Below are 19,451 nucleotides of genomic sequence, written 5' to 3'. Positions count from 1 at the left end.
TTTTTGTAATATAAAGCTTCTTAAATTGAAGTATAGTTGATTCACAATGCCATATTACCTTCCAGTATACAGCAAAATGACTCAGCCATATGTATATATATGAATATATATATTCTTTTTCATATTATTTTATACTATAGGTTATTATAAGATATTGAATATAGTTTCCTGTGCTATACAGTAGGACGTTTTATCTATTTATATATGAAGACCAAGTTTCTGATCAAATATTACCTTAATTACCTCTCTGCAATCTGATCAGCTTGATCAGTAGGTAAGTGTGGGGCGAAAAAACAACTAAACTAATTCTGGCTAAAGTAAGCCAGATCCCAGTTACTACAGATCCTTTCTCTGTTAATGATGTATGTAGGTGAACCCGATTCCCAAAGTTAGAACTTAATTATGAGCCTTCTTATATGGTTAACTAATTCTTTAATTGATCAGCCAATTATTTAATTAAAGGATAATTATCCTCCAAAGGGCAAAATTATTACTCCCATACAGATATTATGAAATGAACATGTGTAAAATATTTTTTAAAACTCATTAATGAGGAAACTGGTGTCAAAGAAAAACCATAATGGAGGCCACAGTTTTAATATACCCTAAGCAATCACCCCTAGCCCCATAACCAAAGCTTCAAGTGTCCTGATCTCCCCCAAATGCTGACTCTGACCTTAAACAAAACTTAAGCTTTCTTCACATCAGCATGCCCTTACAGCTTCCTAGCCCATCAGCTATAAACAGGTAAGCTTGTGCGATGCTACGCTCCCTGCAAGAATGTAAGTTTCTATTAACCAATCGCGATAGAAAACAACATCCTTCCTCATTTAACTGAGCTGTAGCTGATGAAAGTGAGCGTCTTACCCCTTCTGGTTTTCAAGTCTCCCAGTTTGTGAAGTTTTTCTTGCTCAATAAAATATTCATATCAAGTACAGCTCTCTGAATTTTTTTTTTTTTTTTTTTTTTTTTTGGCAGCACCTCGCTGGCTTGTGGGATCTCAGTACCATGACCAGGGATTGAGCCCAGCCCCGGCAGTGAAAGCGCTGAGTCCTAACCACTGGACCGCCAGGGAATTCCCTCTGAATTTTCTTTTGACACAGGTAAGCTGTTACAACCAGTTCAAAGAGGACTCTAACAGATTCATTTCATAGAGCAGGAGAATTGAAATGAATCTGCAGATGGAGGCAAAACTAGCTTCTTTTTCTGTAGAGCAGGAGAGAAGGAAACTGGACAGGATAAGATTTGCATGACTACGGTTGGGATTTATTTAGGATTGCTATAAGCTGTCGACAATTTACAAAGTTGTAAAATAGTTCCCAGAGAATCAGACTCAGATGACTGAGAGAGGCTGTATGCTAAACAATGCATAGTTTTCCATTAAAACAAAATTTTCCCTACCAGTGTTAGAAATTCTAACCTCAGAGATCCTTATAGTTTAACACCTCTATTCCCAGCCTAATTTTTCTTTATTAGATAAGGTAATAGTTTATGTGAAAGCTTGTGCACATGGTGGTCATTACACTTTAAGAATTCTGAACGTATCAAATAAAAAGCCAAGGATAATTTCCAATCAGTTACCTAAATTTTATTAAAAGTTCTTACATTTTTTTTTCTCTCCAAGCTATAAAAGCCTGATAATGTTCAAAAGTATCAACAGCACTATGGGCATAAAATAATTTGAAAAAATTTAAACAAAGTTTTAGGGAACTAAAGCACTATGGCAAATTCTAACTACCATGACCATCAATGTAATATTAGTTCATAATGGGAAAAATGGGCTGTGAGTTGAATATCATTTCTAGTGAACTAAGCTAGGATATCTTTTCTCTTCCACTAAAGAAAGATTTCAAAATCCAAGTCAGAGAGAATGTTCTTTGGGTTATTATTAAGGGATAACAACCTTGAATCCAATCTAATTTGTTTATTTCTTAGAGTAAATCATTGATTAATTCATTCAACAAATATTCATTGATATCCTAATATGGGCTCCACCTTGCACTAATGGGCAGGAAATAAAGCAATAAATAAAACGGACAAAATCCCAGCCTTCAATAAGCATGTGGAGGGGACTTCCCTGGTGGCACAGTGGTTGAGAATCCACCTGCCAATGCAGGGGACACGGGTACAAGCCCTGGTCTGGGAAGATCCCACATGCCGCGGAGCAACGGAACCCGTGTGCCACAACTGCTGAGCCTGCACTCTAGAGCCCGTGAGCCACAACTACTGAGCCCTTGTGCCACAACTACTGAAGCCCGTGTGCCTAGAGCCCATGTACTGCAACGAAGAGTAGCCCCTGCTTGCCACAACTAGAGAAAGCCCACGCATAGCAACGAAAACCCAACACAGCCCCAAAATAAATAAATAAATTTATTAAAAAATAAATAAATTTATTAAAAAAAAAAAGCGTGTGGAAATAAGTCATAGGAGAATGCAAGTTAAAAACCATAATGAGATCCCACCCCACAGCCAGCAGAATGGCTAAAATTGAAATGGCTGACACCACAGTCCATGATGTGGAGCTTTTACACAGCTGGTAGGAATCTTAAAATGTTATAATCATTTTGGAGAACTGTTCAGTAGTTTCTTATAAAGTTAAACATACACCTACCCTATAGTCCAGCAATTCCACTCCTAGTTATTTACCCAAAAGACATGAAAACATATGCCCACAAGAAGAGTTCTACAAGAATGTTCATAGATGCTTTATAGCTTTATCAATAATGGCCTCAAACTGGAAACAACACAAATGTCAATAAGCAGAAAAAGAGGTAAACAAACTGAAGTATGTTCACACAGTGGAATGCTACTGAACAAGAAAAAGGAGCGAAGGACCACTGCAAGCAACAACGTGGCTGAATCTCAAAAACATCAACACAGTGAGTAGGTGGATGTGTAGATTGACTGAGAAGGGGCAGAAGGGAGCTTCCTGGGGCAATGGGAATGTTCTATGTTTCGATAGGTGTGGGTTACATGGTTACGTGCATTACATTTATCAAAATTCTCATCAGACTGTTCACTTGAGATCTGTGTCTTCAGTGTATGTGAATTAGACCTCAATTAGAAAAAAGGGAAAAAGGAAACAAATCTCTGTCCTCACGGCAAGTCCCTGTCCTCGTGAGAGTTCAACAAGCAAAATAAGTGATGAATGTCTATGGAGAAAAACAAAGCTGGGAAATTGTTTTCAAATTTAAATAGGGTGGTCAGACCTCATGGAGATGGTAGCATTTGAGCAAAGACTTAGAGGAGATGAGGGGTAAAAATCCTCAGCAAAGTACTAGACAACCAAATTCAGCAGCACATTAAAAGGATTATACACCATGACTAAGTGGGATTCATCTCTGGAAGGCAAGGATGATTCAAATACAGAACGTGATCAGTGTAATACACCACATTAACAGAGTGAAGGGGAAAACCACGCCACCGTCTCTTTGATGCAGAAAAAGCATTTGACAAAAATCAAGGATATGAGGGGTTAGTTGTGCACACGTCTAAGATAAGACCATCCCAGGCTGATGGTGGAGCAGGTGTAAAGACCCTGAAGCAGGAAACAGCAAGGTGTGTTTACAAAGCATCAAGACTGTAGGCGGAGGGAATTCCCTGGCATCCAGTGGTTAGGACTCCGCGCTCTCACTGCGGAGGGCCCGGATTCAATCCCTGGTGGGGAGAAAAAGATCCCACAAGCCTCGCAGGACAGCAAAAACAGAACAAAACAAAACAAAAGTTGGTCGAGTGTATTTGAAAAGTCGTCGAAAGGGGAAGGCAGTCAGAGTGGAAGTCAGAGAAGGGGCTGGTCTGGATGTGACGGGAATGGGCAACGGGGTGATGTCGGAGGGTTCCAGTGGAGCATCAACAGGACCTAACTTCCTTTTAAAAGGATCACTTTGGCTTTTTTGTTGCAAATAGACCACAGGGAGCAAGGGCGGAAATCAAGGGGTTGGTTAGGAGACCATCACAATAATCCACGCTAGAGGTGATAGTGGCTTGTACTAGAGGGAAGCACTGCAGGTGGTGAAGAGAGGTCAGATTCTGGGTATATTTTGAAGGTAGAGCCTACGGATTTCCTGGTGGGTTAATTGTGGAGTGTGTGTGTATGTGTGTGTGTGTGTGTGTGTGAGAGAGAGAGAGAGAGAGAAAGGGAGACAGCCAGAGATGGAGAATGTGTCATGGGTGATACCAAATCTTTCCTAAATTTTAGGCCTTAACTCTTTTTTTCTCTTTTTTTTTAAAAGAATCAATTTTATTTATTTTTGGCTGTGTTGGGTCTTCGTTGGTGCGCGCGGGCTTTCTCTAGTTGCGGCGAGTGCGGGCTACTCTTCGTTGCGGTGTGCGGGCTTCTCATGCAGTGGCTTCTTTTGTGGAGCACGGGCTCTAGGCTCACAAGCTTCAGTAGTTGTGGCTCACGGGCTCTAGAGCGCAGGCTCAGTAGTTGTGGCGCTCGGGGCTTAGTTGCTCCGTGGCATGTGGGATCTTCCCAGACCAGGGCTCGAACCCGTGTCCCCTGCATTGGCAGGCAAATTCTTAACCACTGCGCCACCAGGGAAGCCCCAGGCCTTAACCTTTATCAGTGAGAAGTATTTCTGCCACATCCTACAACAAGTATACCAGTGTGTGGTCAAATTGTGGGTGAGAATCTTTGCTCTTTATTATTTTTTTATTTTTACCATTTTAGCTCAGACACACCTAAATTACCACTAGATGGCACTATAGCTTTAGTTGGCTGAGGATTTCACTTCTCAGTGGGAGCGCAATCCTTTCTACAACAAACTGGTCTTAAAGGGCCAGATGCCGGGATTTTTAGGCATAACTTAGTGACCGGTGTTTAAAAGCTTGCCTAGGGACTTCTCTGGTGGTCCAGTGGTTAAGACTCCGCGCCACCACTGCAGGGGGCGTGGGTTTGATCCTTGGTTGGGAAACTAAGATCCCACATGCCGGGACGCGTGGCCAGAAAGTAAAATTAAATAAGTATAAAAGAAGCTTGCCTAGTGACCAACTAAAGGCTGCAAACGCAGATAAGGAACTGAGAAGAGGAAGCCTCTGAATTTACAGGGACGTGGCGCTGTAGACTGCTTGCAAGGGTAGTTTGGGGGAGAGAAGAAGTGAAGCTCTATAAAATTCAAAACCTCAAAACTTCATGCAAAAGTCTGGGGAGAAACACATTCTGGGATGGCAGAGGCAAATCACACTTGACTGAGTACGATTTATCTGTTGTTTGCATCTTGAGGCTGATTTTAGTATATATTTTATTAGAAATATATTTACAAATTTATTTAGAATTTATATTTATAAACATCTTCAAATTGTGTTATGTTTATAAATAATATTCTCCAAAAATGGCAAGAGAGGTTATTTTTCTCTCATCATTCCATTAGCTTTATTGAATTGTTCTTCCAGCACTGAGGAAAAACATAGATAAAAAGTGCCTATTTATTTATTTAATTTTTGGCTGCGTTTGGTCTTCGTTGCTGCTCGTGGGCTTTCTCTAGTTGCGGCAAGCGGGGGCTACTCATTGCAGTAGCTTGTCTTATTGCGGAGCACGGGCTCTAGAGCACAGGCTTCAGTAGTTGTGGCTCACTGGCTTTGTTGCTCCTCGGCATGTGGGATCTTCCCGGACCAGGGATCGAACCCGTGTCCCCTGCATTGGCAGGCAGATTCTTAACCACTGAGCCACCAGGGAAGTCCATATTTATATTTTTTAAAATATTTATTTTATTTATTTATTTTAGGTTGCTCTGGGTCTTGGTTGCAGCAGGCGTGCTCCTTAGTTGCGGCATGCATGTGGGATCTAGTTCCCTAACCAGGGATCGAACCCAGGCCCCTTGCATTGGGAGCTTGAAGTCTTAACCACTGTGCCAATAGGGAAGTCCCCAAAGTGCCTATTTTTAATGTGCCCAAATTATCAAAGATCAGAAAAATAATGCAACATTTTGAACTTAAATGAGACATAATTGGAATAGAAGATGTATGCATGGCAAACAAACACACGAAAATATGCTCAGACATTGTTAGTCGTTGAGGAAATGCGAATTAAAACCATGATGAGATACCACTTCATACCTACTAGGATGGCTATACTCAGAAAGAAAGACACTATCAAGTGTTGGTGAGGATGTGGAGTGTGTTGAGAAGCCGGAGCTGGTGTATTGAATTAAGAATATGGAGATTACGACCTGATGAATGAAGGGGCACAAGCCACCCACCCAGGGTCAGGCTGCCTCAGCATCCGAGCTCCCATTTAGGGAAGTAAAGCCCACAGGTCATTTTGATTGAAGATGCAATTTCAGTACACCCACACAAAGGAAGTAGAATCACAAGATTTATTATTACTTACAGACCCCAGAAGCAAGAGGGTACAATGAGCTGGGGGAAGGGAAAGCTGGGCGAGCAGGAGATGGAGAGCAGGGTAGCAAGCACCTGTTACTCATGAGGTAGTTGGGCAGAGGTCACTAACTTTCAGCAGGCTTAACCCAAAGTGGTTATTTTAAAAGGTGCCCCGGGAAACACAAGGCGGGTACTTACTGTGGGTATCCTCAACTCGTTTTTTTCTAAATGCTCAGACTCTAGGTGTGAGTGGTGTTTTTATACTGTAAAACAACTAGGCAGCAACTCAGAAAAATGAAATTCTTTTCCTCATCACATGGAAGGAACTGGGATTCTCATTCACTGATGATGGGAATGTAAAATGACAACCCTTTTGGAGAAGGTTTGCAGTTAATCACACCACCATGTGATCTAGCCATTTCACTCCTAAGTATTTGCCCAATGGAAAAGAAAGCATATGTCCATACAAAGACATGTGCACAAATATTCAAAGCAGCTTTATTTGTAATAGCAAACAAATAAACAACCCCCCCAGATATTCATCAATAGATAAATGGATAAACACATTTTATATATACATACAATGGAAAACTACCTAGCAATGAAAAGGAGTGAACAATTGATGCATGAAACAACAGATGAATCTTAAAATAATCATGCTGAGTGAAAGCAAAGACAAAAGAGTACATACTGTGTAATTGCATTTATATAAAAATCTAGAAAATGCAAACTAATCTGTAGTGACAGAAAGCAGATCAGCGGCTACCTGGGGATGGAGGGGATGTGGAGGACAGGAGGGAGAGATAACACAGGGCACTGAATATGTTCAGTCTCTTGATTTTGGTGACAATGTCACGAGGGTATACACATAGCAAAACATCAAACTGTACACTTGAAATATGTGAAGTTTATTGTACGTAAGTTATACCTCAATAAAGCTGTTAAAAATAACATTTGGAAATGAGACACTGATATGTAATATTTGTTAATTTCCTCCTTTATTTGCTTTTTCTTTCATTTAACAGAATTTATTGAGTGTCTTAACTGTGGCAGAAGGTAAAAGAGGAATGAGATGGTCTGCCTCTAAGCCCAGTAGAGGAGGCAGGCAGTGACAGTTCTGTATGGTGTTCTTGCTGGATATATCTATAGGAAGCTAAGAAAATGTCAAGATCAGTGTGTGTGTAGGGGCCATTTCTGAGGGTCTTAACTCTGAGCTGCATTCTGAAGGATGAGGAGGCGGTTAGGGTCAGTGAGGAGAGGGTGTATGTGTGGTGGCCCCAGCAACTTTGTCTTAAGCAAGGCATGGAGTGAGAGGACAAGGGCTTGCCACAAGAAAGCAAAGTGTAGAGGAGGGGAGGGTTCTGAAACAAGGCAGGATGGGTAAGTAGGGACTGATTACTAAGAGCTTCGGAAGCTGTGATCAGGAATTTGGCTCTGATATTGAAGGCATGGGGAGACAGAGAGGCTTTCAAGCAAGGAAGAATGAGATCAGATAGCACGGTCATTCAGGTCAAGTTGATAAAGAAAAAATGATATCTTTCCCTTAGATTGTCTATCATTATGGTTAGCAAGCATATTTCATTGCTCTCCAAGTCCTGCTAATGGTTTTTCCTGAGTCACGTCCAGATATGTCCAATTCTTTCCATGCCCTCATCAGTGCTTGCTTGGGTTACCACCACATTCTTCAACTGATGTCTCCTTCAATCCAACCTCTCTTTTTGATACCTGCAGCTTAAAACGGTTTTCTAAAACTCAAATCTGATCCCCTCACTCTTCGCTGAAAACCTGATCTTCAGCCTCCAGTCTTGCGTCTTACCAACACTAACTCCATAGTTCCAATAATGATAATCACAGCGTTTACGATATGCCAGGAACTGTGCTAAGCTACTTTTATCCCATTAAATCCTCCCAGTACATTATTATTATCATCATTATTATTTTACAGAGAAGAACACTGGTACTTAGTGTAGGGGAGGAACAACTTTCCTTTACCCTCTTATGTTCAGTGTCTGGGATCTGCAAGTTAAACTGACAAAAGACAGATTAACAGGAGAAAAAAAAAGAGTTTACACAGGCAACGCATAGGCACATGAGAATTCAGTGATGAATAACTCATAGGGGATGGTTAAAATTTTGTGTTTATATACCTAACTTAGTAGGTGTTGATGAAGAATTAATTAATAGTCAATCTAAAGAAGAAATAGAGGTTTTTTTCCGAGCCAACCTGAGGATTATAACCCTGGAGACAGTCTTTCGGAAAACTCTGAGGACTGTTCCCCTAGTTAGAAGTCGAAAGCACATTTATATACATTTTTGAGACAAAGGATCGTTCATCAAAATGACACACTGACATTTTACATAACGTTATCCAGAGATACAAAGACCAGACCTACATGTAGGAAGGGAGCAGCAGGTCACCATGACCCCTTACAGGATTAAGAAAAGAATGTTATCTTCTAAGGAGTTACATTGCTGGCGTCAGAAGAAGGGGAAAAAATGATCTTTATGGTTGAGCAGACATTCCTGTCTTTGAGGAGGTCTGGTTAATGTATAATGTAGATGCACATTGCACATTAGGAAGAGCCCTGTCGGGAAGGGCATCTGCTATGCTTAAATTTTCTTGTCCTGCCTTAAAAAACATATATTTCATTCCATCATAGGTGATGGGGAAGGAGAGAAAGGGCACTTATGGGAATGACTTTTTGGAAAGATAAATGGTTTTTTAGGAGAATAGATAGGAGATATGACAGTCTTGAGACAATGTCTGTTTGGGTGTGTTGTCCACTTCTCAAGTCCAAGAAGATTAAAGTTGTTCTTGAAGAGGGGTTTTATGACAGTTGAGTTTTTTTGGGAGAGTCAGCTTTAGGCAGGTAAGAGATTTCAGAAACTCTTTCGCTCAAAATAATTCCTGTGCCACAATGGCATATCCTAATCCCCTTCATTAGGAAGGTTTAATAATGTGCCCAAGGACATACAGCTAATAAGTATAATTAAATAACTTGTTCAAAAAACCCTTAAAAACAAATTTGAGAATGGGGATAAATTTTTTTTTACTTGCACTTGCAAGAGTGTCCAGTTATTAGAGAATTGGCTCGTGTACAAAAATGTAGGCAGATATTTAAAGGCAAAAATCACAAAGTCAGATGATAGCTCAATTGTTATCAGACAGTTGATGGGTCTGCTTGGTTGCATTTGGGTCAATTTTGATAAAAGCGAGACAGTTCTTTCAATTAAAAAGAACAAAAGGGCGGGACTTCCCTGGCGGTCCAGTGGTTAGGACCAGGCAGCTCCCAATGCTGGGGGCACCGGTTGGGGAACTAAGATCATCTCGCATGAAAAGCGGCGTGACCAAAAATAAATAAATAAAATGAAAACACCAAACAATAGAAAAGAAAATCCAGGTTTGTTTCTCAGGGCTTATTGTCTGTTTCTCTTGGCTTATCTGGTTTATCTTATCTTGTAGGAATGTAAGGCCTTTTTTTGGACTATGGAATGAAAGTTTCAGAAAAACCATTTCAGCTGAACTATAGAGAATGGGATAGAGGAAGGCAGGATTGCAGAGAGACCAGTTGCAGGAATTCAAGCAAGCAATCATAAGGCAGAGGCAGGAGGGATGGAGAGAAGCGGATCGATTTTAAAACTATCACTGGGATAGAATTCAGAAGCTGGTTAAAAACAACAACGGTTGACTTCCCTGGTGGCGCAGTGGTTAAGAATCCGCCTGCCAATGCAGGGCACACGGGTTCAAGCCCTGGTCCGGGAAGATACCACATGCCGCAGAGCAACTAAGCGTGTGCGCCACAACTACTGAGCCTGCGAGCCACAACTACTGAAGCGCCCCGTGTCTAGAGCCCCTGCTCTGCAACAAGAGAAGCCACCGCAATGAGAAGCCCGCTCACCGCAACAAAGAGTAGCCCCCGCTCGCCGCAACTAAAGAAAGCCCATGCGCAGCAACAAGACCCAAGGCAGCCAAAAATAAATAATGTGGTTTGATTGCTCATCCATTAAAAAAAAAAAACTTAGACAAATTGATTTTTCAAACGGGGTGGGGGGGGGGGGAGGTGGCATGCGGGATCTTAGTTCTCTGACCGAGAAGGCAACCGCGCCCCCTGCAGTGCAGGCGTGTAGTCTTAACCACTGGACTGCCAGAGAAGTCCCTAGACAAATTGATCTTGAACATCTATTACAAATTATTACTAGCAAGAGAATCAGTGAGTGTTATTGAAATGAGAAGTTACAGTTGAAAAAACAAAAAAGATTGTACGTGTATGAAAATTATTATAAAAGGGAGGACATATTATGATTTAATCCCAGTTGAATATAAGCGTCATTAAGGGTTTGTGCTGTGTCTATTTTGCTCACCGCTCTATGCCCAGTGCCTAGAAGTGTGACTGACACGAAGCAGATGCTCCACGGCTTCAGAGTGGATTTTTTATAAATCAGTATTTGACATTCCCTTATTTCCCAGGTGAGGTCAGGGCGCCCGCTGGTTTCGCACTTCCTGTCCCTTTAAGAAGCCCAGGTAAGGGAGAGAAAGTGCTGCCGGGTAGGAGGGCGGAGCAGGAGGGCGGGGTGGGGACGCAGGGCGGGGGTGGGGGCGCTGGGTGTTGGGGGCCGGCTCTGGGGGGGAGGTGGGACCCAGCGTGCAGTTGTAAAGAAGGCGCTAAAAGAGGCGCAAAGGCGAGTGACCGACCTGCCCTATGCTTAGCTTCCCAGGACGGTGTTAGCACAGCCAGGTAAGGAGAAAAGGAGGACTGTGCCTGCCCCTTTAAGACTGACTCCCGTCCTCCTTCGAGGGAAGTTACGTGCTAACACTTTGGAACTTGCCCCTTTAAACCTGTTTTCTTTCCTTACCAGTTAATCCATGTACCAAGTGTCCACCGCATAATCATATATTCATAACGGATGCTTCATTGGGGCTGGCGTGGGCGGGGCATCATCGGTCTGCGTGACAGGGTGTCGAAAATTAATCATCCTGTATTCGCTCTGCTTTCTTTTCAAACCTTAGGCTCGTGCGATTCAAGGGCTGACCCAATCCTTCCCTACACAATTAGTCCAATGACGTCAGGCTGTTAGAGACCCTGAGATTACAAGGGATAAACATGGGCTGGCACACCCACTTAAGGTCTATCCTTGGTTCACAGACAGCCATTTTGCCCCTCCTCGTGTCTTGGTATTTTAACTAATTGCCCACGTTTAAAAGTGGGAGTTTGGGCTTCCCTGGTGGCGCAGTGGTTGAGAACCTGCCTGCCAATGCAGGGCACACGGGTTCGAGCCCTGGTCTGGGAAGATCCCACATGCCACGGAGCGGCTGGGCCCGTGAGCCACAATTACTGAGCCTGCGCGTCTGGAGCCTGTGCTCCGCAACAAGAGAGGCTGTGATAGTGAGAAGCCCGCGCACCGCGATGAAGAGATGGCCCCCACTTGCCACAACTAGAGAAAGCCCTCGCACAGAAACGAAGACCCAACACAGCCATAAATAAATAAATAAATAAATAAATAAATAAATAAAGACTTTCTATTAAAAAAAAAAATAAAAAAAAAAAATAAAAGTGGGAGTTTATGGGTAAATAGCTGGATTGTTTTGAGAAATTGAAAGATCTGGCCACGTGTCCCCTGGCTGCCTCCTTTGGACTGTTTTGAAATAGTTTCCAGTTTGCCACAGCCCTTCTGTGATCTAACAACCAGCCTGCATCACACATTTATCACCAGTCTGGCCCTGGGTAGGCATTTGAGTTTGGGGCCCCTACTCTAAATACTTGGGTGGACATAAGACTATTTATATATTTATGCAGAACAGATCAGAGGTCCCAAACAACTGGGTGTATAATTCGTGCTTAAACTGCTCTTCCTCATTCTTATTTTTATCAAGGTGTCTTTCTATTAAGTCCAGGTTTGGTAAAGATGACTCATCAGAGGTATTTACAGAAAGAGATTTGGGAGTTGATATTCTTTTATTACAATTAAATCCATAGTTTTTTGTTTGTTTTGTTTTGTTTTTGTTTATTTTTAGGAAAACACCTGAATCTTGATTACATTGATGTTTTATGCTAGGACTATCTTTATTGAGCAGTCAGTATAATTTGTATATCTCTAACCACAGTTACAATTTGGTAATCTGCACAATCTTGGCTAGACTTCATAAAGGCAAGAACTGTGTTTGCCCTGATAATTGCTCTATTCCATCACTAGAATCTAAGCTTCCTGAAGGTGGGGACTTTATTTTGTTCACAGTTACTAAGCACAGTGCCTGCTTAAAGGGAAGTGATTTATTAAATGAATGAAAGAACTTTAAAGGTATACCTTATTTTATATAAAAGATGTGTTCCTGAGGATTCTCTGAAAATCAGATGCTTGTGTATTTGTTGTTATAAGTTATTAAAAAGGATTCTGTTGTGGAAAGGCATCTTTTAATTATTTATTTATTTATTTTTGGCTGTGTTGGGTCTTCGTTTCTGTGCGAGGGCTTTCTCTAGTTGCGGCAAGCGGGGGCCACTCTTCATCGCGGTGCGCGGGCCTCCCACTATCGTGGCCTCTCTTGTTGCGGAGCACAGGCTCCAGACGCGCAGGCTCAGTAATTGTGGCTCACGGACCCAGTTGCTCCGCGGCATGTGGGATCTTCCCGGACCAGGGCTCGAACCCGTGTCCCCTGCATTGGCAGGCAGACTCTCAACCACTGCGCCACCACGGAAGCCCAAGGCATCTTTTAGAAGATTGGATTTTCCTAAATTAATGCACCAACGCTTTCACCTAAAATGAACTTGCACTTGTGCATCATCTGCTACAGAGCTAACACTAACATTTTCTTACTATGCAATAGGATTTGGAAGTGATGGTGAGCCTTGGAGTTTTCAGTATCATTTATGTTTTTAGAGGTCCAGCGATTCCAGTTGAGATCAGTTTGGCAGCCAGACCCTTATTCTTTCCCCAGGAGGAGCAGCTGTTATCAAGAGAAGCACCAACAAACCTGTGCTTTGGGACCTATGGCCTTGCGCCCAGGTTGGAGAGCGTTTACATCATTTGCCATGAACCGCTGTAGTGTCCTTCGGAAGGCTGTGAGAAGCAGTGGTTTTCCCTTGCTTCCCTGGGGCCACTGCCCCTGGAGGGGAACTGGAAGCTTTTTGGACCCTGAGATGAAAGCTTTCCTGGAGGAGAACACTGAAGTCACCAGCCGTGGTAGCCTCACCCCTGAAATCCAGTTGCGGCTTTTGACCCCCAGATGCAAGTTCTGGTGGGAGAGAGCTGACCTGTGGCCCCACAGAGATCCTTACTGGGCAATCTACTGGCCAGGAGGCCAAGCCCTGTCTAGGTATGGCCGTAAGTGAAGCGGGAGCCTTTAGGGTTCCTCATATCCTTACTCTTTTCAGCCCCTTCCAACTCCTCATTCTCCCTGCTCCTCACAAAAAACCAGAGTAAAACCCCAAATTCTTTTCTTAATTTAGAGCAGTTTAGGAATAGTGTTGGGTTGCTTTGTTGCATAGCTTTACCTTCTGCTCCAAGCTGATCAAGGTGTTTCCCGATATATAGCTCTCTCCCCAAGAGAAATCCTAAGTCAGCTGTCAAGACCCTAGATAGCTGGTAATGATCCAGAAATCTCACACTGTTCTCAGGTTCATGGTTCATGATATGATGCATGGCCCGTGCAGAGTTCCTCAGTGGAGCTTAAAGCCCCAGTCCTTCAGGTCGCCTGGTTTAATCCTGTAAATGTTGCTCCTTAAACTTCACACTTCCTCCATCATTGCCTCTTCCCAAGCTCCCAAAGAACGAGGGATGTGAGTGATTGGGACATTACTCAGGTGAACTCTGGAGTTGCACGTGCATTAAAATGATTTTTTAAAAAATATTTATTTATTTATTTGTCTGTGTTGAGTCTTAGTTGTGGCATGCGGGCTCTTAGTTGCGGCACTGCCTCTGCATTTTTAAGGTTCCCCCTTTCCAACTCCCCATAGTGCAAAGGTCTTCTTTAGGACATTTTCTCACACATTCACACAGTGCTTTTTATTAAAACAGCCGCTGAAACAAAGGCAAGAACTTACAGCATTTTAATCTAGTCTTTGCTCTTAGACTGGCAAATGATTTAATCTTTTTATACCTTGAGGTTACAAAACTGAAAGGAAAAGGATAAGGACTTCTCTTTCACAGGAATGGTATGGTCTAGCAGAATTCAGGTTGTATATAGTTTTAAATGCAAAATAGATAAATGCAAACATAGAGCTTTCTGGAGAATCCTAAGTTCTGGAAAGCTTTCTAATATCTAACAAGTCCAATATTCTGGCTGTTGTGTTGCCAAATTTTCAAGCTTTATTTACTTACATCATTTAAAAAAATACATTTTAAGTGGTATCTATACAAGTTGTTATCAACTCCAAATATAAGTGCAATCAAATTCCTTAAGAGACTGTCTGAATCAGAGGTCACAAATAGGTGATCCACAGATGTGTTTTCTTTGGCCTTTACTTGTAAACTTAAAAAAAAAATCAGTTGCTAACATTTAAAACTTGAGGGATTGCATGTAAAAATTTATTTCGATTTGAAAAAGAAAGAATCTCTGGGGAATTCCCAGGTGGTCCAGGGGTTAGGACTTGGCGCTTTCACTGCCTGGCCTGAGTTCAATCCCTGGTCGGGGAACTAAGACCGCACAAGTCACGAGGCAAGGCCAAAAAAAAAAAAGAATATCTGATAACACTGGATTTAAATCTCTGATAACACCCCATTTCTATGGGGCAACAATTAGCTCAAGATGGGTAACAGCTGTCCCTTTAGACAGGGTACTACATCCCTGCCTTGCCATAGTTCCTTAGTCTTTTTTTGGCTTGCCAGATCTTAGTTCCCTGATAGGCCCTCAGCAGTGAAAGCGTGGAATGCTATCCACTGGACCGCCAGGGAATTCCCTCTGCTCTTCTTTATTATTACAATACTAAGGTCAAGTGTCAGTTGACATTTATTATTTCAGTGTTTCCCCATTCATCTTCACTTGCTTGGTAACTACTTAGCCCAGGTCCAAATTCTTTGGTTGAACTGGACTTTGATCGTACCTTACCAGAGAGGTCATTATAAAACAGTTCAAGCAGTAGGTAAAACCATTCTCTGTTGAACAATGAAGAGGAGACTGTGAATTTTGCATCTAGCTTACTGAGTCCTGATTTTAGCAGTGTTTTGTCAGTCTATGTTTTTGGTGCTTAGTAGTTTCTGGGTCATAGTAAGTGCTCAGTACTTCTAAAAAGTTGACTTGAAGAGCATGATTAGTCAGTTGTATGGAACTGCTCTTCACACCTGCTAAAGAGAAAGAAAATGACTAGGTCCTCTCTCTGCCACCTCTGCCCAGCTCTTAAGATTGACATTTTATCTCATTCTAGTCAGGCCAAACTTGCCAATGTTGGACCAAATTCTTCTAAGTTTCACCATTTCTTTGTCCAGTCAATCCAAAGAAAAATTTTTGTACACCTCTTATTGACCTTCTCCTATCTTAGATAATGTTTTCCCTTTTCTTTCTAATTTAGGTATCTTTTGGATAATCCTGACGTTGTCAGAGGAAAATCTGTGTTAGATATTGGGAGTGGATGTGGAGCTACAGCTATCGCTGCTAAGATGAGTGGAGCTTTAAGGATCTTGGCCAATGACATAGACCCTAGTAAGAATTTCACATTTTAAAATATTTGAAGCTCATCTTTTTTTCTTCCAGGATAAATATCTACAGATGCCTGAACCCATCATAGCCTAGCCCATTTCCATGTGAATCTTATAATCTGATATTGTGAACTTACTCAGTGGGACATTATCTGTGGGAATCCTGTGAGGCCTGAGTTGATGGTGCATTTTTCACAGGAGGACTTCCATTTGTGTCTGGCAGATATACCAAAGTGATACCAACCTAGGAGCACTTACTGTTGGTCATTGCTGGGCTAGGGATTTCCTGAAATATGTAGGTAGTGTTTATTTGACCAAAACCCAAGTGAAGATAGGCCTGTGTCTTTGAGGGAGATTTTATTCCATTCGAACCCAAGTTGAGACAGGTAAGTTTTAATTTTATCTGATTTTCTTCTAGTCTTCCCTTTCACTGAGGATCTAGCCCTTGAGGAGCCTTATTGTATATGGGGTCTCAGTTCCAACTTGTCATCCGGCTCAAGCACAAGGCTTGTAGATCAGCAAATGTTCCTTAAAACCTCAACATTTCCAGGTGTTTGGTATTGTTTTATTTTCAGGATATTCATATATTTGAGAATTGCAGGAAATAGCTTATATTGGCATATACTTTAGGCTTCTTTACCTAAAAAAACAACTTTCAACAGAAAGGGAATAAAACATTGTTGGAGATTTTCTAGATTATTTAAATTAATTAATAGGGAATTAAAACAACCTAGCATATACCAATTCACTATGTGCTTTTTTAAAGTTGCAGGAATGGCTATTACACTAAACTGTGAGTTGAACCAACTGAATCCTTTTCCCATTTTAACCAAAAACATACTGGATTTGGAACAAGATAAGTGGGACCTTGTTGTGCTTGGAGATATGTTTTATGATGAAGACCTTGCAGACAGTCTACATCAATGGCTGAAAAATTGCTTTTGGGTCTACAGAACTCGAGTACTGATTGGTGACCCTGGGCGACCCCAGTTCAGTGGACATAACATTCAGCATCAACTGCACAAAGTAGCAGAATATTCACTTCCAGAGCCTACCAGGCAGGAGAACAGTGGACTGACAACAAGCACGGTGTGGGATTTTCAGCCTTGAGCTGTTGAAGTACCTCCGATATGGATATAGCTATGTTTGTGTTTAACCCTATAAGACTGTCCAGTTCAAAGAAGGCAATTTGTGTTAAATGGAAAATCTTGTTTCCAAAATATGAAGGTTAAAGTTTTGTCACCCTTTGTCATGTAACTTGTTCTGCAGTAAGCCAAATGTAGAAATCTCTATCTGTAATTTTTTTTCTAGTTTTACTGCTAGAATATAATTATAGAAGGCAATATCCACATGTAGTTTAAGTAGCTGAGAGGAATTAGATATTTTAGCAGAGTCTCTTTCTATAGTTGAGGACAACTATGATGTATCTTTGAATTAAACAAAATAAAAAATACAGAAGAACACTATATTTTAAAAAATTATCTGTTAAGATCAGAGATGCAGTTGGTATGGTACAGAATACAGTAAGTCCCCTACATACGAACCTTCAAGTTGTGAACTTTCAAAGATGTTAAAGTGCCCCTGTATGCCAGCTGTTGTACTGTACTACCGTACTTTTCAAGGTACTCTACTGTAAGATTAAAAATGTTTTATTTTTTGTTTTTTTTTAATGATTATTTGTGTGAAAAGTATTATAAGCCTATTACAGTAGAGTACTATATAGTTGATTGTGTTAGTTGGGTACCTAGGCTAACTTTGTTGGACTTATGAACCCACTCTCGTAATGGAACTCGTTCATATGTAGGGGACTTACTGTACATGGGCTTCGGAGTGAGGCCACTCTGTCACTTTCTAGTTGGGATTTTGGGCTACTTAAGCTCTCTGGGCTTTCATTTCTTCACCTATAAAATAGTAATAAAATTTAATAAACTGCACCTCAAAGGGTTATTATAATAAATGAAAGTATAAAGTGTATAATATAGGATAAGTATATAATAGGGCATCAATTAAGAAACACAGATAAAGATTTTAGAATTTCCTACATACTCAGTACTGTGATACCTTATGATGCCTCTTTATGGTTTACTAAGGTCAGCTAGAAATTGGTTATGCCACCACTACATGCCCCAGCTTGTCAGGATCTTATATATCAATAAGAACATTAGGACATAAATGAAAAACAATGTGAAGAAGAATGTGTATAGTATATACTATTTATGTAAAAAAGATGCATGTATATACCTACATGTGAATGTATATGTAAAGAATACATATTTACTTGTAGTAGATATAGAATATCTCTGGAAAGATAAGTAAGAAACTGGTAACAGTGGCTGTCTTCTGAGAGGGTACCAGATGGCTGGTGGATGAGGGTGGTAGGGAGACCTAGTTCTTACTTTTGGGTCTTGTAATTTTGTACCGATTATATGTACTATATTTCTTATTCTCCAATTTAAAACAAAACGTGACCACGATATATGTTACAGGTATAAAACGCAGCCTTGCGATTGTACCGTTGACCCTTGTACAACATGGGCGTTAGGGGTGCTGACTACCCCACCCACCCCCTGGAGTTGAAAATCTATGTATAACTTTACAGTCCACATCCAAGTTTCTGCATCTGGGGATGGATCGCGTAGTACTGTAGTATTTATTGAAACAAACCAAACAAAAAACACATATAAGTGCAGTTCAAACCCGTGTTGTTCAAGGGTCAGCTGTACTTTCGTGTTCTCATATACTGCTTAGGAATTGTTTATGACACTTGCATTATATGCTTTCTAATAATACACACATGCCAGTGGGATTAGGATACCAGGGAGACATGATCAGAGCTATAGTCTTTCAAAAGAAATGTAGAGAAAGCAGTTAAGGGCAGGTTGTTGCTTAGGCAGGAAAACGGTATCATTAGGTGGGAGTTTTGGAGCTGGGTCACAGAGGATCTTGTGATTCTTGAACTCTGGAAGTCAGAGTTTATTACAACCCAATGAATCAACTCTTGTTGTATCCAATTTCCATTGGTCTACTGGGGCTTAATTATAAACTCAAAATTTTGATTCAGCATTGGTTAAAATTAATGGAAATTATAGGCTACAGTGGCACTGGGTGGCATTTGAGAGGAAAGAGTTTTGTTGACATATTCCTTGAAAATTCAGGATAGTCTTCTGGGTATTGTCCTTCTCAGCAAGATAAGAAAGAGAAAATTAAAGGAAATTATACTCTGGAGCACTGTTGGAAATCAGCTTGAAGAGGCGAAGAGTAGATTTAATTTTAAATATCTACATGGGACTTCCCCGGTGGTCCAGTGGTTGACAATCTGCCTTCCAATCCCTGGTTGGGGAACTAGGATGCCATATGCCGCAGGGCAACTAAGCCCACGCATCACAACAAGAGAGAAGCCCAAGCGCCACAATGAAAAGCCTGAGCGCCGCAACTAAGACCCAACACAGCCAAAAATAAATAAATAAATAAATTAAAAAATAAATATCTACAACACTGTTTCT

General features: G+C 41.2%; 1 protein-coding gene across 3 annotated transcripts; it reads left to right on the top strand.

Moving 5' to 3' along the window:
• Window positions 1-10,971: 10,971 nt before the first annotated feature.
• On the top strand, window positions 10,972-19,391 carry ETFBKMT (electron transfer flavoprotein subunit beta lysine methyltransferase). 3 transcript variants are annotated; one of them, XM_007175680.2, is made up of 4 exons: window positions 10,972-11,057; window positions 13,253-13,630; window positions 15,822-15,952; window positions 16,715-19,391. In XM_007175680.2, the coding sequence occupies exons 2-4, from the start codon at window positions 13,305-13,307 to the stop codon at window positions 17,056-17,058; spliced, it is 801 nt and encodes a 266-aa protein (XP_007175742.2). In that variant the 5' UTR covers window positions 10,972-11,057; window positions 13,253-13,304; the 3' UTR covers window positions 17,059-19,391. The 3 variants fall into 3 exon arrangements, with proteins under 3 accessions (XP_007175742.2, XP_057411896.1, XP_057411895.1); XM_057555913.1 differs by lacking the exon at window positions 10,972-11,057 and adding an exon at window positions 12,914-13,156; XM_057555912.1 differs by lacking the exon at window positions 10,972-11,057 and having other exon boundaries at window positions 12,914-13,630.
• The last annotated feature ends 60 nt before the right edge of the window (window positions 19,392-19,451 follow it).

The sequence above is a fragment of the Balaenoptera acutorostrata genome, chromosome 11 (assembly GCF_949987535.1).
Source record: "Balaenoptera acutorostrata chromosome 11, mBalAcu1.1, whole genome shotgun sequence".
In the NCBI taxonomy this organism is placed as follows: Eukaryota; Metazoa; Chordata; class Mammalia; order Artiodactyla; family Balaenopteridae; genus Balaenoptera; species Balaenoptera acutorostrata.
Note: the sequence above shows the minus strand (reverse complement) of the source record. Positions and strands in the feature narration are given on the sequence as shown.